Here is an 18540-nt window from a genome sequence, read left to right on the forward strand (position 1 = left end):
ACCCACTCCAGTGTTCTTGCCTGGAGAATCCCAGGGACGGGGGAGCCTGATGGGCTGCCGTCTATGGGGTCGCACAGAGTCGGACATGACTGAAGCGACGCAGCAGCAGCAGCAGTGTATATATGTCAGTTCCCAATTGTCCCATCACCCCTTCCCCGATCATCCCGTCTACATGTCCATTCTCTACGTCTGTATCTCTATTCCTGCCTGCAAATGATTCATCTGTACCATTTTTCTAGGTTCCACATGTATGCGTTAATATGCAATATCCGTTTTTCACTTTCTGACGTTCTTCACTCTATATAGTCTTCTTATTTAAGTCATGTGACCTTAGATACTTTAATTTCTCTGAGTCTCAGTTTTTTTATAAAATGGGAATATCAATACTATAATGTACCTCTTGGAGCAGATATAAAGACAGAATAGAATTAAAGTGTAATGTTCAGTGTTTTACTTAATACATTGCAGCTAAATAATAGTCAGTATAATAATAAATATAATAATAATGTATCTCTTTCTCCTTTTCCAAAGGCTTATCTTTTAAAAGAAAATGGTACTAGCACCTGTGAGATAAGAACTTCCCTCATCAAAATAAAATTAAGAAACTATACAGGCTTGTTATAATAGCATATAATTCTGCTCTTGGATCTAAAATTCAGACAAAATGCTTTTAAAGTTACTACTGAAAACTTAGAATCAAAGAATCTCAGGTTTGGAATAGTCAAATGAAATTACATAGCCACAATTTTTTTGAAAAATTTTTTGAAAAAGCCTCAAGGAGGTGGCTTTCCTCTTCAAAAAAATTTTTTTTTACTGTTGCTATGCTTCATCCCTGCAACAACTTTGAATTAAGTAGTTCTATTCATGAAGTTGTGTTATTTTTAAATCTTTATATAATATACTGTTTTTCAAAAACAAAGATGACACAGGACTATAACATTACTGTTCTTTCCCCCCTAGCTACCAGTAGAATTTTTATCCATATTGCTCTACCATTAGAACATTACAAATCTGGGAACAGGCTGACTGAGTTGAAGGTGATTTTAAGTTCATATGTTCTTATGTATGTAGAATTAATTGACTGATTAAAGCTGCAGAAGTAATTGACTGATTACTTTTAGCAACCTGATATGGAGGATTTGTTTTGAGTATTGTAGGAAGTAGCTTTAGAGCAGGTTTAGAACTCTTGTAGCTTTTAGTTCTTATGTCCTTATTTATCAATGTGTCTTTCTTTAAAAGTAAGAAAATGTGGATTATCAGTAGAGCAAGGTAATATGATTCAGAAGTCTTTAACTCTAGTCTTAGTTCCCCTTGTAAATAGATGTGCTAATTGATTTGGGGTGAGACATTTATGTTTACCACATCTTGTCTTCTCCAGTGATCTAAATGTATAACTTGGGGTGATTAAAATTACTTAAATAATTAATGCAGTAGGGATCAAAACTGACATTGAAAGAAAGATAATTTATCTGGGCCTATTAAATCAACCAACACAGGAAATAACCATGTAGAACATTCCTAAAGCTTTTGTATTGTGGTATATTTTGTATATTTTATACAAATATACATTTTATACAAAATATACATTTGTAGAACACTATGTACATGGTCTTAGAAATGTGTAGTAATCTGGATCCTGTAAGCACTTGAGGTAATGTTCAACATATTAAAAGTAAAATCCAGAATTTCAGGTTTGGGAAAGAGTTATGTCTATAATGATGTTACATTTCATTATTTAATGGATCAATTCAGTCAGTTCAGTCTCTCAGTAGTGTCTGACTCTTTGCGATTTCATAGACACATATTTTCAATGACTTTGCTATTACAAACAATAACAGTGTGATGGATAATCCTGAACATGTTTTCTGTGAAATATGTATAAGGGTTTGCTAGGGTAGACAACAAGACATAGATTTGCTCACTTAAGAAGTAATATGCCCAACTTAATTTGTAATAGTCAATGGTATATTCTTTTCAGTTCAGTCACTCAGTTGTGTCCGACTCTTTGCAACCCCACAGACTGCAGCATGCTAGGCTTCCCTGTCCATCACCAACTTCTGGAGCCTACTCAAACTCATGTCCATAGAGTCGGTGATGCCATCCAACCATCTCATCCTCTGTCATCCCCTTCTTCTCTCACCTTCAATCTTTCCCAGCAACAGGGTCTTTTCCAATGAGTTGGTTCTTTGCATCAGGTGGCCAAAGTATTGGAGCTTCAGCTTCAGCATCAGTCCTTCAAATGAATATTCAGGACTGATTTCCTTTAGGATGGACAGGTGGGATCTCTTTGCAGTCCAAGGGACTCTCAAGAGTCTTCCCCAGCACCACAGTTCAAAAGCATCAATTCTTTGGTGCTCAGTTTTGTTTATAGTCCAATTCTCACATCCATACATGACTAATAGAAAAACTATAGCTTTGACTAGATGGATCTTTGTTGGTAAAGAAATGTCTCTGCTTTTTAATATGCTGTCAAAGTCAGTCATAGCTTTTCTTCCAAGGAGCAAGTGTCTTTTAATTTCATGTCTTCAGTCACCATCTGCAGTGATTTTGGAGACCCCCCCCCCAAAAAAAAAATAGGCTCTCACTCTTTCCATTGTTTCCCCATCTATTTGCCATGAAGTGATGGGACCAGATGCCATGATCTTGGTTTTCTGAATGTTGAATTTTAAGCCAACTTTTTCACTCTCCTCTTTCACTTTCATTAAAAGGCTCTTTAGTTCTTCTTTGTTTTCTCATAAGGGTGGTGGCATCTACATATTGGCATTCCCCCAAAAGCTACACTGACTTATAATTCCACACATGGTATACCAGAATATTAATTTTTCCTCACTTTAACAAAAATTTTCAATTTTTGCCAGTGTATTGAAGTTTGCATAGAAATTAATGATCTTTTAATGATCATTAATTAATGATCTGGCAAGGTTAGTGATCTTTTCACATTTAGGGGCATTTGTAAAATATATCCTCTCCAGGAACTGACTGTTAGGTATTTAGCCCATCTTTCTACAAGGCTTTTAAAAATATGTACCTTTAGGAGTTCTTTACATATTCTGGATATTATTTGATTAATGTATATGTTGTAAACATATTTTTCAATCTGTTGTTAGCCTTTTAACTGTTTATGGTGTCCTTTGTATCAGAGGTTTTAAATTCTGATGACGTCAAAATTATTAATCTTTTTCTCACTTACAACCTGTGTGTGTGTGTATGTGTCTTGTTCAAGAAGGCTTTCTTACCAATCAGTTGAATATACATTCTCCTATATTTCCTTCAGCTATTTTTTGGAGTTTTGATTTTACTATTTACTTTTTAAATCCTTCTGGAATCAACTTTTGAGATTGGTATGAAGCAGAATCTGATATTGTTTCCTAAATGAATGTACACTTAGACAACAGAATTCATTACAGTCAATCTTTTACTCAATGCATTAAAAAACCTCTTTTCAGGTACCAAATTCCGATTTGTATACTGGTCCATTTTAAAACTCTCTGTTCTATTTTCTTGATCTATTTGTCTATTCTTCTGCTAATACTCTAATTACTGCAGATTAATAATTGCGTATTGTACAATCTGGTTGCAAGAGAACCTCTGTGAAGATCCACAGAAGTACACCCTCATTGTTCCTCTTTTAAGAACTTATCTTGGGAATTCTAGCATAATTTCTTTTTTAGAAAAATTTTAGAATAAGGTTGTCAGATCCATTTCAAAAAATGTGTTGATATTTTCTCTGAGATTGCATTGGGTTTACATATTAATTTACAAAGACCTGTGATATTCACAATATTGAGATACATTCAGTTGTGTGGCCTTAATTTATTCAAATTTTCTATTTAATGATCTTCAGAAAAATTTCATTTGTATTACTCATGTATGTATTGTTTCACTTCAATTAAATTGATTCTTGGGTATTTTATAATTTCTGTTGCTATTGTGTAAGGGATTTTTAAAAATGAATTTGTGACTGCTATATTTTTTAAAATTAAAATGAACATTTATGAGTAATCCTAAGTCTTAAAGATTTATTTGCTTACCATTGATTTTTAGTGTCCCTCCTGAACTTTCTTTCCTTCTTTCCTTATAATAGAGCATATCTTCTAGTCAATATTTCATCTAAAATTTCTGGGTGGTAAATTTTCTGAATCCATTCTTGTCTGAAAATGTCTTATTTAGCCATTACACTTGTCTGAGCATTTGTTAGATTATACAATTCTAGATTCAAAATCATTTCACCTCAGTACAAAGAAAATATTTCTCCAGTATCTTTTTGTACCCAATGTTGCTGATGAATTTGAAGTCAATATGTGCTTTTTTCCTTATAAATAATGTATTTTTTCATTTTAGAAATCTTTAGGATTTTCTGGTTATCCATAAAATATTAAAGTTTTACCATTACTTTCTCGGGATGGGTCTTTTCTCAGTCTTCTTACTTGGCACTCAGTGGAATTTAATTTAAAAATGTGAGTCTTCTTTCACATCTGAGGACTTTTATTTATTTCTTTCTCTAAGTGCTTTGATAGCTTTGGATTGGTCCTCCAAGGCCTTTAACCTTTATTTTATACATATCTTCTCTGTCCATTCACATTGTGGTCTAAGATAATTTCTCAGGTTGATATTTGAGTATCCAAGTTGCTCTTCAGCCCTCAATTTTGCTATTCAGCTTCGAGGCTTTGTTTTCTTCGTCTTCTTTTTTTTTTTAAAACTGGTATTTATTTCATTTCCAAAATAGCTCATCTTCCATTTCTTCATTAAGACCCGCTCTTAATGAACAATAATCTCTCTAAATACATTTTATGACAATCATTTTATGTCTTAAAGTTGTCAACCATCTGTTCTACTTGTTCTGTTTCCTCAGGTGTTATCAGGGGTGTGTGTGTGTGTGTGTGTGTAGGCTGATGCTTTTCTCTTATGGTGTTAATTTTCCTCAAATGTTTGTGAGTCTTGATTATATTCATGTTGGACTTCGATTTTCCCTCTTAACCTGTATGTGAACGCTGTAACAATGAACTTAGCTTGCCACTAGTAACTTAGTGTTGCAGGATATGCTATTAAGATGTGACAGGAGCTAGTCTTCTGGGATAGAGGTTCCCCGAATATCACTAGACATTTGCACCTGTAACCTGTATTTCTGGCCCAAGTGCCCACCCCAAAATGCCCCCACTTAATGGTGATTTGTCTCCTTGTGTGCTTAATTATTTTATTAAATACTAAAAAACTTATCTGAGTGAATTCTTTGAGATCTACAATGAAATTGCCTTCCTGTGAAGAGAATATGAATTTGCTTCTGCCAAGTGCCTGGGGCACTGTAGTACAGGACCATCTCAGATCTAGTACTAGACTTAGAGTACCTGGGATAGCCAAGTCTGAAAATCTCCAGGAGGGCTGGAGATTACAACTTCATAGAAATGTATTTCTTCTTTTTTCCTTTTCTCCCTGCTTTTCTAAGTGTCAAGACTCTGCAAATCCCTGGACTTTGGAAGAGGTGTATTCATTTCTAGTTTGCCCTTGTCCTAAGAGTATAGAGCTTTAAGGATTTAGGTTAATGTTGACAAGGTTTCCTATCAGACGCCTCACCTCGGGCAGGTCTTGAGGACTAGATTCCATCCTCCTTGCTTTGTGAGGCCACTAAAACCAAAGCCCAAGTTTATCTGGCTCAGGGCAAAAGAAGTTTTGGTGTTCAGGTACAGGGCTGGAGCCAGGGTGAGGCAAGTCCTGGCCCTGCTCGGGTATTCTGTATTTACTTCTTTCATTCCAGCAATTTCTTATATATTTAAAAAAAATCTAGTAGTCCTTTACTAACTTCTCAACTCATTTGTATGCTTCTGTGTCATATTTTTCAGGGGGTTGCTGACCTCATAGACGGCAGCCCACCAGGCTCCCCTGTCCCTGGAATTCTCCAGGCAAGAACAGTGGAGTGGGTTGCCATTTCCCTCTCCAATGCATGAAAGTGAAAAGTGAAAGGGAAGTCGCTCAGTCGTGTCCGACCCTCAGCGACCCCATGGACTGCAGCCTTCCAGGCTCCTCCATCCATGGGATTTTCCAGGCAAGAGTACTGGAGTGGGTGCCATTTCAGCGGGTGGGTTAGTCCAAATAACCCCTCACCTAGGCTTTTGTTACCAGCAATCAGCCTGTTGCCTTTTCCTTTGTATCCGGTGGGAGTGCCCTGTAGTGATGAGGGGAGGAGGGGTCAGAACTGCTAGGCTGCTTCTAATGTTTTCAACCAACAATCCTTTCTTTTTGCCCTGAGGCTCCTCTCCTTTTTCCTAAATCCATGTGTACATTTTTTTCTAGCCATATTCTCTTTTTACATTTTTTTGGCAAAAGTTTCTTCTTCCAATCCATTTCTATTTCTTGTCCTTTAGGTATTCCTAATTTCATTTTCAACACAGACATTAGTTTCTCAGGACTGATGATCTGTTTTCTTTAAAAAAAAAAAAAAAACTCTTCTGTGAGGGAAGCTGCAGGGTATATATTATTTTTTCCAATCTGGGAATATTCTCCTCAGTCCCTGGTAACGTTGGCTCCAAGCCTGTAGGGTAGACTTAAAGAAGTCTTAAAAGAAACCAGTTTTCCCTGCCTACCATATCTCTTTAGTGATAAACTATATAAATAAAATTAGATGGTTATAGCTAAAAAAACACAGTAGTAATATTACAGAATCAGCAAAAAACTGGTAGAATGCCACTGTTGAAGTTTATGTAATCATCATTTTGCCAGAACAACTGGTTGAAAAGTAAGTAATGCAAATCAATCACCTAGCTGTTTGTTCTATACAGAAGCAAACATATACACACATTTTAAAATATTTGGATGATTGATTGAATTTATATTTTTCATCTGATTGGTAGTATGTAGAAATAGCTCACGGCAAGTAAATATGATAATGAGGCAAATACTCTGAACAGTCTACTTTGGAGAATACATAGAATAACAAACAGATGACAGGAAGTAAAAAACCAAAAAGCGAAATTTGATTCTCATTGGAGGATTTGGGTTTTCTAGATTTTAGAGTTTAGAAAATGTGTAAATCTAGAATAATAAAAATATTTACATGACTTATTTCATAGGTTTTGCGAATGTATTTTACAAAGTTTTAAAGTGTTACATGGATATTAGTTACAATCCTACTTTACAAGTGCTCATTGAGCATGTGCCAAGTTCTGCAATGAGTTATAAGAAATATTAAATGTGAGGAAAACACAATCCTTAGTTGACAGTTTAGTGAGAAGGGTAAAAACTAACTCAATTGTGAGACTGTGATGTATAAGAAAATAAAGGCACAATTTTCTATGAGGAAGGGCTTGGGAACGCTTTTTATTGGAAGAGTAGAACTTGAAATGGACCTTTAAAGATTAGTAGGATGTTTATGCTGTGGATTTATGGTGCTGAATTAATTTCATGACTCTGGAAGACAGTCCTATCACCTGTAAAAACATTGAATTAGATGATTCTTAGTGCATTCCAGGTAGCTGAGACGGTAAAGAATCTGCCTGCAATGAAGGAGACCTGGGTTTGATCCCTAGATTGGGAAGATCTCTTGAAGAAGGGAATGGCTACCCATTCCAGTATTCTTGCCTGGAGAATTCCATGGTGGGCTACCGTACATAGGGTTGCAAAGAGTAGGGCACAACCGAGTACCTTACACTTTCTTTTTTCAGTGCATTATTAACCATATGATCAAGAATTTGAGGTTTTGCACCTGAGAACCCAGGATGGTGGGAAAGATGTCAATGCCATTAAGAAGACAAGAAACATAAGAGAGAAACTAACTTGGAGAAAAAATGGTCAATTTAAGATGTTTGCAGATTATACCCTATTCATGACAATCATGCAGCTGATATGCAGGTCAAGAGATCTAGAGGAAGGTCTAGGGTGTAAATGAAGCCCTGGGGGACTTCCCTGGTGGTCCTGGCTAAGACTCCATGCTCCCAATGAAGGGGGCCCTAGTTTGATCTCTAGCTAGGGAACTAGATCCCAGATGCTGCAAGTAAGAGTTCATATGTTGCAACTAAAGTCCCTGCATGCCACAACTAAAGATCTTGCATGTCGCAACGAAGATCCCACGTGCTGCAACTAAGAACTAGCACAGCCAGGTAGATAGATAAATTATAAAATAAACATAAAAGTCACAATTATTAAAAAAAAATAATTGAAGCTTGGGGCTTGGGAAAGAGCATCAGAAGCACAGAATATGAAGACTAAGAAAGCTATGCAATGAACTTTGGGCTTAGCATTTAAAGGGAGGGTTGAGGAAGACAAACCAGTGGAAGTGTCTAAGAAGATCATACAGAGGTAGAAAGGAAAAGAATACAGTGAACAGTGTCAAATGCTGCAGAGAGTTTAAGTAGTAAGAACAGTAAGAGCCCCCTGGATTGATAATCAACGGCTATTGGTGTTCTTTAAGAAAGCAGTCTCAATAGATGGAAAGTAGATCTTAGAATCAGTTAAGAACACGTAGACAGCTATTGGGCTTCCCAGGTTGTGCCAGCGGTAAAGAACCTGCGTGCCAGTGCAGGAGACAGAAGAGATGTGGGTTCAGTCCCTGGGTGGAGAAGATCCCCTGGAGGAGGACATGGCAATCTACTCCAGTATTCTCGCCTGGAAAACTCCATGGATAGAGGAGCCTGGCAGGCTACAGTCCATAGGGTTGCAAAGAGTCAGACATGACTGAAGTGACTTAACATGCATGCACAGACAGTTATCACTGGCAGAGAGGATTCTTTGCGTAGGAGAGACATGAGTCTTTGCATGGAGAAAATGGAGTAGAATTGGGAAGAGTGATTTCTGATATGACAAAAGGACATGGCAGAAGTTAGTTCCTTGAAGCAGACAGAGTAACCAGAAATAAAGCTGAAGCCAGGGCATTCATGGGAGCAGCTGGGGGAGGGGTCTATTCTGCCCTAGATCCTCAGGTTGCGGGTTGCCTTCTCCCCACAGAGTGCTGTCCTACTGTGGTTCCAATGAGGAATAGTAACTTGTTAATATAGAAACATTTCAGATGACTGAAGGATATGAATACAAGGAAAAGGCTTACATATTTCAGGACAATTCACAAGAGGAATGAACTTCCTCACTGATCTCTAACATAACATAGAAACCAAAGCTCTCTCTAGTAGTCAGTGGTTACCCCATGACACACCTGCTCATTCCTGCTTCTCTGCAAGGAAAGATGCTCCAGATACTGGCAATTTATTCTATCCCTATTTAGAGGCATAATGTAAGGGACTGAAAGGAAGCAAAGGTACTTTAAAATTCCTGGATTTCACAAGTTATTAAAAATATAGTAGAGCTGGTAATAAAAAGTACGTTTCTGAAGCAGTAAGACATCGCCTGCTTCTACTGCTTAGACCCAGCATCCTCTACAACATGTCCAGGACTTGGCCTTTACGTGGCTCCTCTCTGAACTCCCCGGGAATGTAGATGTGATTGCTAGGCAATTGCTTTCTGACCTCTGATTAGAGTGAGATCGATGAGCTTCTTGCCTTTTTCAATTGGGAAAGACAGTTGCTGGGTGGGAGAGTAACAGTGGAGAGAGTTGCTGCGAACTTTCTATTTTAGTGTGTATTTTAATTTACTTTTACTTTATTTTTTTCAAATTGTAGAAGCTTATGATAGTGAGAAATTACTATCAGAAAGTGAGATAGGATAGAGAAACCTTGGATCCTGAGTGATCTAGAGCCAGAACTTCTGGCAATGTCTTCTTTCTGCCTCAGTTATATACCTTATGTGTGCATGCGTGCTAAGTTGCTTCAGTAGTGTCCAACCCTTTGTGACCCTATGGACTGTAGTCCACCAGGCTTCTCTGTCCATAGGATTCTCCAGGCAAGAATACTGGAGTGGCTTGCCATGCCCTCCTCCTCCAGGGGATTTTCTCAACCCAGGCCTACTGTGGTTCCTGCATTGCAGGTGAGTTCTTTACCACTGAGCCACTGGAGAAGCCCCTATGTACCTTATATTACCTCTTAAACCAGCAGCTGAACAGGTAGGGTGGATAGAGAGAAAACAGACCATTAGTTTTATTTCCATTTTCTAAGGCTCACTTTGGGATAGACTGTTCAGTCTTTCCATGAGCATCAACTACTTCATTTTGAGCATTTACTAAAAGGGAAACCTAAGATCAGTAACTATTTTAGAATGCTCCTGAGGTGAATGCAGAGTCAGGGAAAAATTGCAGTTGTGGCATCATCCCTGTCTCAATAATTTCACATGAGTGAAGTCAAAGTAAAATGAATATAAGTGAAAAAAGCATAAGAAGGCAATATGCAAGCTTGCAAGGTATCAGTTCAGTTCAGTTCAGTTGCTCAGTCATGTCCGACTCTTTGCAACCCCATGAATTGCAGCATGCCAGGCCTCCCTGTCCATCACCCTCTCCTGGAGTTCACCCAAACCCATGGCCATCGAGTCGGTGATGCCAACCAGCCACCTCATCCTCTGTTGTCCCCTTTTCCTCCTGTCCCCAATCCCTCCCAGCATCAGAGTCTTTTCCAATGAGTCAACTCTTTGCATGAGGTGGCCAAAGTACTGGAGTTTCAGCTTTAGCATCAGTCCTTCCAAAGAAATCCCAGGGCTGATCTCCTTCAGAATGACTGGTTGGATCTCCTTGTAGTCCAAGGAACTCTCAAGAGTCTTATCCAACACCACAGTTCAAAAGCATCAATTCTTTGGCACTCAGCTTTCTTTATAGTCCAACTCTCACATCCATACATGACCGCTGGAAAAACCATAGCCTTGACTAGAATGTTAATGTAAAAGGTGAGACCTGTTTTGCCTTGAAAACTAGGGGTAGAGAGTCAGGAAGAAAAAATAGAGTGGGGTTAAGGATTGATTTTACATATAGACCTTTAGGTGTTTTAGCACTTGCTTGGAAAGCAACTGTTTTCTCCCCCATGATACCTCAGTTGGTAAAGAATCTGCCCGCAGTGCAGGAGACCCTAGTTCGATTCCTGGGTTAGGAAGATCCACTGGAGGAGGGATAGACGACCCACTTCAGTATTCTTGGGCTTCCCTTGTGGCTCAGATGGTACAGAATCCACTTGCAATGCGAGAGACCCTGGGTTCAACCCCTGGGTTGGGAAGATCCCCTGGAGAAGGAAATGGCTCCCCACTCTAGTATTCTAGCCTGGAGAATTCCATGGACTGTATAGTCCATGGGATTGCAAAGAGTCCAAACACGTGTCCAAACACGACTGAGCGATTTCCACTTCACTTCTCCCTTCTGAACTTCTTCCCTGGTCTTTATATACCTGCAACCGATAAATGATCTGTTGAAAACGCCTCTGACCCTGTGAAGTATGATAATCCCAGAAGAGCTCTGTACTCACCACAGCTCTCTCTACTCGCTCTCCTCCTGTTCACTCCTACCAATTGAAATCAAGTTTTTCTCTGCTTCTCTGATAAAAGTGTCTTGGAAATGTAAAGATTCTCCAGCTACTAAATCCAGTGTTCACTCGCTGGCCTTTATTTCCCTTCCCTACTCTCTCTGGCATTTGGCACTATTGGTTATTCTCATCTTCCGGGCACACTCTCACTCTGGACTCTTATGACTGTCTTTAGTTTTATTTTCCATCTACAGTACTCCTTGGTCCCCACTGCTGTCGCTATAGTTGAAGTCCTCATCATTTCTTGTTTGGGTCATTTAATAGTCTGCTACTGGTTACATTCATGGGGTCGCAAAGAGTTGGACACGACTGAGCGACTGAACTGAACTAAACTGGTTACATGGTCACCAGAGTTACACAGCCAACCCACCTACCTCTCAACTGCTAGTCATTTTTTTTAAAAGCATAATTCTATTCATGTTCTTCAATGAGTAAACTCTTAAATGACTCCTTATTGCTCACAAGATCAAACCCAAGCTTCAAAGCCTATCACATAGTCTTTGCCTACTTCTCCAGCCTCAAAACTTTGTGTTCCATACTTATTTATAGACCATGCTCTTTTATTCCTCTATGTCTTTATTTCCTTTATGTAGTCTAAAATGTTTTCCTCTTTTGCCTGCTTAGTGAACACTCACTAATCTTTCAAGATTCAGTTTATGCCATTTCGTTTATGAAGCCCTCTGACTGCTCCACAAACTGGTAGAATTGGGCATTCCCTGACTTGTGCCCTATATATAGTACCTTATAAATGCTATTATTTATATACCTATGTGCTTAGTCACTTTATCATGCCTGACTGTGACCCCATGGACTGTAGCCCACCAGGCTCCTCTATCTACGGGATTTTCCTGGCAAGAATGCTGGAGTGGGTTGCCATTTCCTCTTTCAAGGTATCTTCCTGATCCGGGATTGGCCAAGGTCTCCTGCACTGTAGGTGGATTCTTTACTGCTTAGCTACCAGGAAGCCAAATACCTGCAACATTTTATAATTTATTCACTTGTAACTTGTTTTCTTCTTCTTAACTGCTCAAGGATAAGGATTGTGTCTTAGATATTCTTCACATATCCCTGGCATATAATTTTTATTATATTCTTCCCATACCCCTGACATATAACTTTTATTAAATACTTTTCTCCCTGAAAGTCAATGGCTTTTAGTATATTCACAGATAGGTACAACCATTGCTATAATTTTAGAACATTTTCATTACTCCATCAGTAATCTTGTGTCCTTTAATTATAATCTCCCCAGGTATCCTACACCTCCCAGCCCTAGGTAATCGGTAAACTATTTTCTGTCTCCATGGATGTACCTAATCTGGACATTTCATTTATGGAAATCACACAATATGTGGCCTTTTGTGGCTTAGTACAATATTTTAATGATTATCCATATTGTACTTTATTGCTGGATAATACTCCACTGTATGGATATATCAAAGCTTTTTATTCATTCATTGGTTGGTGAAGACCAGCTTTTCCCCACTTGTTGGCTACTATGAATATGCTGCCATTTGTGTGCAAGTTTTTGCATGGAAATAAGTTTTTAGTTTCCTTGTATATGTACTTAGGAGTTTAATTTCTGGATCCTATGATAATTCTATGTTTAATCCTTTGAGGAACTCCAAGGCTGTTTTCCAAAGCACTGAAGTCAAGTGGGCCTTAGAAAGCGTCACTACGAACAAAGCTAGTGGAGGTGATGGAATTCCAGTTGAGCTATTCCAAATCCTGAAAGATGATGCTGTGAAAGTGCTGCACTCAATATGCCAGCACATTTGGAAAACTCAGCAGTGGCCACAGGACTGGAAATGGTCAGTTTTCATTCCAACCCCAAAGAAAGGCAATGCCAAAGAATGTTCAAACTACTGCACAATTGCACTCATCTCACACGCTAGTAAAGTAATGCTCAAAATTCTCCAAGCCAGGCTTCAGCAATACATGAATGGTAAACTTCCAGATGTTCAAGCTGGTTTTAGAAAAGGCAGAGGAACCAGAGACCAAATTGCCAACATCCTCTGGATCATTGAAAAAGCAAGAGAGTTCCAGAAAAACATCTATTTCTGCTTTATTGACTATACCAAAGCCTTTGACTGTGTGGATCACAGTAAACTGTGGAAAATTCTGAAAGAGATGGGAATACTAGACCACCTGACCTGCCTCTTGAGAAATTTGTATGCAGGGCAGGAGGCAACAGTTAGAACTGGACATGGGACAACAGACTGGTTCCAAATAGGAAAAGGAGTAAGTCAAGGCTGTATATTGTCACCCTGCTTATTTAACCTATATGCAGAGTACATCAGGAGAAACGCTGGGCTGGAAGAAGCACAAGCTGGAATCAAGATTGCCAGGAGAAATATCAATAACCTCAGATATGCAGATGACACCACCCTTATGGCAGAAAGTGAAGAGGAACTCAAAAGCCTTTTGATGAAAGTGAAAGAGGAGAGTGAAAAAGTTGGCTTAAAACTCGACATTCAGAAAATTAAGATCATGGCATCTGGTCCCATCACTTCATGGCAAATAAATGGGGAAACAATGGAAACAGTGGCTGACTTTATATTTTTGGGCTCCAAAATCACTGCAGATGGTGACCGCAGCCATGAAATTAAGATGCTTACTCCTTGGAAGGAAATTTACGACCAAACTAGATAGCATATTGAAAAGCAGAAACATTACTTTGCCAACAAAGGTCCATCTAGTCAAGGCTATGGTTTTTCCAGTGGTCATGTATGGATGTGAGAGTTGGACTATAAAGAAAGCTGAGCACCGAAGAATTGATGCTTTTGAACTGTGGTGTTGGAGAAGACTCTTGAGAGTCCCTTGGACTGCAAGGAGATCCAGCCAGTCCATTCTGAAGGAGATGAGCCCTGGGATTTCTTTGGAAGGAATGATACTAAAGTTGAAACTCCAGTACTTTGGCCATCTCATGCGAAGAGTTGACTCATTGGAAAAGACTCTGATGCTGGGAGTGATTGGGGGCAGGAGGAGAAGGGGACGACAGAGGATGAGATGGCTGGATGGCATCACTGACTCAATGGACGTTGAGTCTGAATGAACCTCGGGAGTTAGTGATGGACAGGGAGGCCTGGTGTGCTGAGATTCATGGGGTCTCAAAGAGCTGGACACGACTGAGTGACTGAAGTGAACTGAACTGTACCATTTTAAAAAATTGAGGTGAAATTCATAACATACAAGTAACCATTTTAAAGTACACAATTAAATGTATTCACAACCATGTATTTTTAGTTTCAAAACTTTTTCATTAGCCCAGAAATACACTCTATATTCATTAAATAACTTCCCACTGTCTCTCTGTGCAACCACTGACAACCACTAATCTTCTTTCTATTTCTATGGATTTGCCTATTCTGGATATTTCACTTACATTTCATATAATAAAAATCAAATAACATGTGACCTTTTGTATCTGGCTTCTTTCACTTATTATAACGTTTCTGTGGTTCATCCAACTTGTAGTACATTCCAGTACTTCATCCTTTTCATAGTTGAATGATATTCCACAGAATGTATACACAACAATTTGTTTACCTACTCATCCATTATTGAGGTTGTTTCCACCTTTTAACTATAAAAAGTCATGCTTTTATAAGCATTTGTATACAAACTTCCAGTGTGGACATATGCTTTCACTTCTCTTGGGGATATTCCTAGTAATAGAATTGATGGGTCATTGGAATTGATGAGTCATATGGTAATTCTTTCCAAATGTGGTGCTGGAGAAGACTTGAGAGTCCCTTGGACTGCAAGGAGATCATACCAGTCAATTCTAAAGGAAATTAACTCTCAATATTCATTGGAAGGACTGATGCTGAAGCTCCAATATTTTGGCCACCTGATGAGAAGAGCCAACTCATTGGAAAAAACCCTGATGCTGGGAAAGAATGAAGGCAACGAGAGGAGGGGGCAGCAGAGGATGAGATGGTTAGACAGCAGCACAGGCTCAATGGACATGAATTTGAGCCAACTCTGGGAGATAGTGAAGGACAGAGGAACCTGGCATGCTGCAGTCTAAGGAGTCACAAAGAGTGGGCCACAACTTCAGTTACTACTGAACAACAACAACAAATGACAATTCTAAATTTAACTTTGTGAGGAACTGCCAAACTGTCTCCCATAGTGGCTGTACCATTTTACACTAGCAATGTGTGAGGGTTCCTATTTCTCCACATCATTTCCAAATCTTGTTATTCTCCTTTTTAAAAAAATTATAGCCATCCTAAACGAAGCTCAGCTGGGGAAGACAGGATGCTGAGCTTGTAGAAAGGTGCGTTATCAGCTGGTGAGAATGACTCCATGTTCTGGCCCCTTTGGAAAACACCAGCGTACAAGCTTGCCTGCTTCTTGCCTCTGGTTTCTGCCTCTCTCCATCTTCACTTCCACCTCCTCAACCTTTTCTCTCCTTTATTGCCTTCTTCTGAGGGTGACCAACCTTCTAGATTTACCCAGGACTGTCACATGATTGCATACAATGTAATATTTCATTGTGGTTTTGATTTGCATTTTCTTAGTAAGCAATTATGTTGAATATCTCTTTATGCACTTGATGGTCATTTGCATATCTTTTGGAAGAATATCCTTAGCCCATTTAAAAACGGGGTTAAAAAAACTGGGTTGTGTGTTATTTTGTTGATGAGTTGTCAAGATTTTTTCATACGTTCTTAATACTAAACCTTTACTGAATATGATTTGCAACATTTTCTCCTATTCTGTGGGTTGTCTTTTTAGTTTCTTGATGATGTCTTTTGAAACATAAAAGTGTTTAATTTTGGTGATGTCCAGTTTGTGGTTTTCTTCTTTTTGTTTGTGCTTTTGGTGGCATACCTAAGAAATCATTGCCTAATCTAGGGTCAAAAAGATTTATGTCTATATTTTCTTCTAGGAGTTTTAAAGCTTAAGCTATTATATTCAGGTCTTTGACCCATTTTGAATTATTTTTCATATAGAGTGTGAGGTAGATGTCTGACTGGGGTGAGATAGGTGGGTCTCCAGCTGTCCTCACCATATGTTGAAGAAATTATTCTTCCCCTTCACCGTTAACTCAATATTTTGGCATCCTTGCCAAAAATTGATTGATGATAAATGTGAGGATTTATTTCTGAATTTTTAATATTTTATTGATCTATATAATCTCTCTTCATGCCAGTACCACACTGTGTTGGTTACTGCAGCTTTGCAGTCAGTTTTGAAATTAAGAAGTATGTGTCCTCTTCTTTTTTTAAAGAAGAACATTCATTTCTATACTAATTTTCAGATTTTGTTAATTTTTACAAAGAAATAACCTGGGATTTTGATAGGGGTTATATTGAATCTATAGATCAATTTGGAGAGTATTGGCATCTTAACAATATTAAGTTTTCCAATCCATGAACGTGGGAAGTGTTTTCATTTATTGAGATTTTCTTTAATTTCTTTCAACAACTTTTTCAGTTTCAGAGGATGAACTTTGTACTTCTTTTGTTAAATTTATTTCTAAATACCTTATCCATTTTGATGCTATCATGAATGGAACCAATTTCATTTTGATATGTTTACTGTGATGGTATAGAAATAGAATAAATTTTTGTCTATTAATCTTTTATCCTGCAACCCTGCCAAACTCATTTATCAGTTCTAGTATTTTTTAAATTGAAAACCTTAGGATTTTCTGTGTATAAGATCCTGTCTTTGGTAAATACAGAGAGGTTTACTTCTCCTTTCTCAATCTTTTTTTCTTTCTCTTATTTAATTGCCTTGGCTAAAACCTCCAGTACAATATTGAATAGGAATTGCAGGAGTGGACATCTTTGTCTTGTTCCACATCTTAGGGGCCCACTGGGAGAAAGCATTCAGTGTTTCACCATTAAATATATTAGGTGCCAGTTTTTTGAGGATGCCCTTTATCAGGCTGATAGGTGTTTTGATTTCTTATTTATTGAGTGTTTTTATACAAAAGGAAAGTCGATCTTTGTTAAGCGCTCTTTCTGCATCAATTAAGATGACCAGGTAGTCTTTGTCATTTGTTCTACTGTTGTGGTGTGTTACAGCAATTAACTTTCAGATGTTATACAAACCTTGTTCTCCTAGGTTAAATGGAAATAAGTATTTCTTAAATTGAATTCATCATGAGCAAATTATGTAAGGACTGGGTAAAAATTAACTCAATAAATGACCAGAGAAACAAGACTGGAAAATAATACCCATTTTAAGATAGTAACTACTTAGGAATTATGGAAACTTTGAAAATAGAATTGTTATTGTGGAAAAATTGTAAGAGACTATAAGAATATCAATTAAAGCACTTTAAAACTCTGAGTCCTTTGAGTCTATAATTCTCATTTAAAGTTCTAGAACTAGATCTTCATGATATTCTAGATTTAACAAAACTCAACAACCTATGTCAAATATCCCTACTCTATAAAAATTACTATAATGCTTTTCTTATAGATTTGCTCAATGTCTGCCCCTCTTTTCTCTCTTTTAATCTCTTTCTCTCTCTCTCTTTCACACACACATACACATACATATACACATATCCTTCCCAGGTACTGTCTTAAATGAGAGTATCATTGCTATCTATCCTTATTGCATATTTTAAAGTACTTATCTAAAAATTGTGTTACTTAGAAATATTGTGAAGTTATTTACAATTTTCTAATCAGATTGCACTCTTAGTGCTAAGACCCTCATAGAGAACTGTAAGGACAGAAAAACTTACTTTTAATTGTGACCCCAAGAATTATCAATATCTCTATTAGCAGGAACAAGGGCTTCATCTTCTTCTAAGTAGCTCCTTCTTACTGTAACACAGGCAGAACTAGGTGGCCAGCCCACAAGCTTCCTCTTTTCAGGCCTGTAGGGGTCAGGACTTGGTTGCTAAGCAACAATTTCCTTACTCTTGGGCCAATGAGCTGCCAGGAATTTCCTTTCAACCTGGAATGATGGCAGCTGATGGACAGAGCAGGCTGTGGGTAAGGAACCATATCTAGTTTGCTACTTCTCTGGTGAGAGATAAGTGGTAGGCTTGAAATAGGTAGGAGTTGCTCTCTCAACTCTTTTCAGAGTTGCTGGAAGTTCTTGTTTTTATGTTACCTCCAGAGGTGCAAGCTGCGATTATGGGAAAGCACAACTAAGCACATGAGCTAACCTGACATCATCCTTTAATCTA

General features: G+C 38.1%; 1 protein-coding gene across 1 annotated transcript in view; it reads right to left on the reverse strand.

Moving 5' to 3' along the window:
• SEL1L2 (SEL1L2 adaptor subunit of SYVN1 ubiquitin ligase) overlaps positions 1 to 18536 on the reverse strand; it is a 116493-nt gene extending 97957 nt beyond the window's left edge. The window contains exon 1 of the mRNA XM_070800709.1: positions 18091 to 18536. Within this exon, the coding sequence (XP_070656810.1) occupies positions 18091 to 18148 (58 nt within the window). The 5' untranslated portion in view covers positions 18149 to 18536. The remainder of the gene's footprint in view (positions 1 to 18090) is intronic.
• Between the last annotated feature and the right edge of the window lie 4 nt (positions 18537 to 18540).

The sequence above is a fragment of the Bos indicus genome, chromosome 13 (genome assembly GCF_029378745.1).
Source record: "Bos indicus isolate NIAB-ARS_2022 breed Sahiwal x Tharparkar chromosome 13, NIAB-ARS_B.indTharparkar_mat_pri_1.0, whole genome shotgun sequence".
NCBI classification, from domain to species: domain Eukaryota; kingdom Metazoa; phylum Chordata; class Mammalia; order Artiodactyla; family Bovidae; genus Bos; species Bos indicus.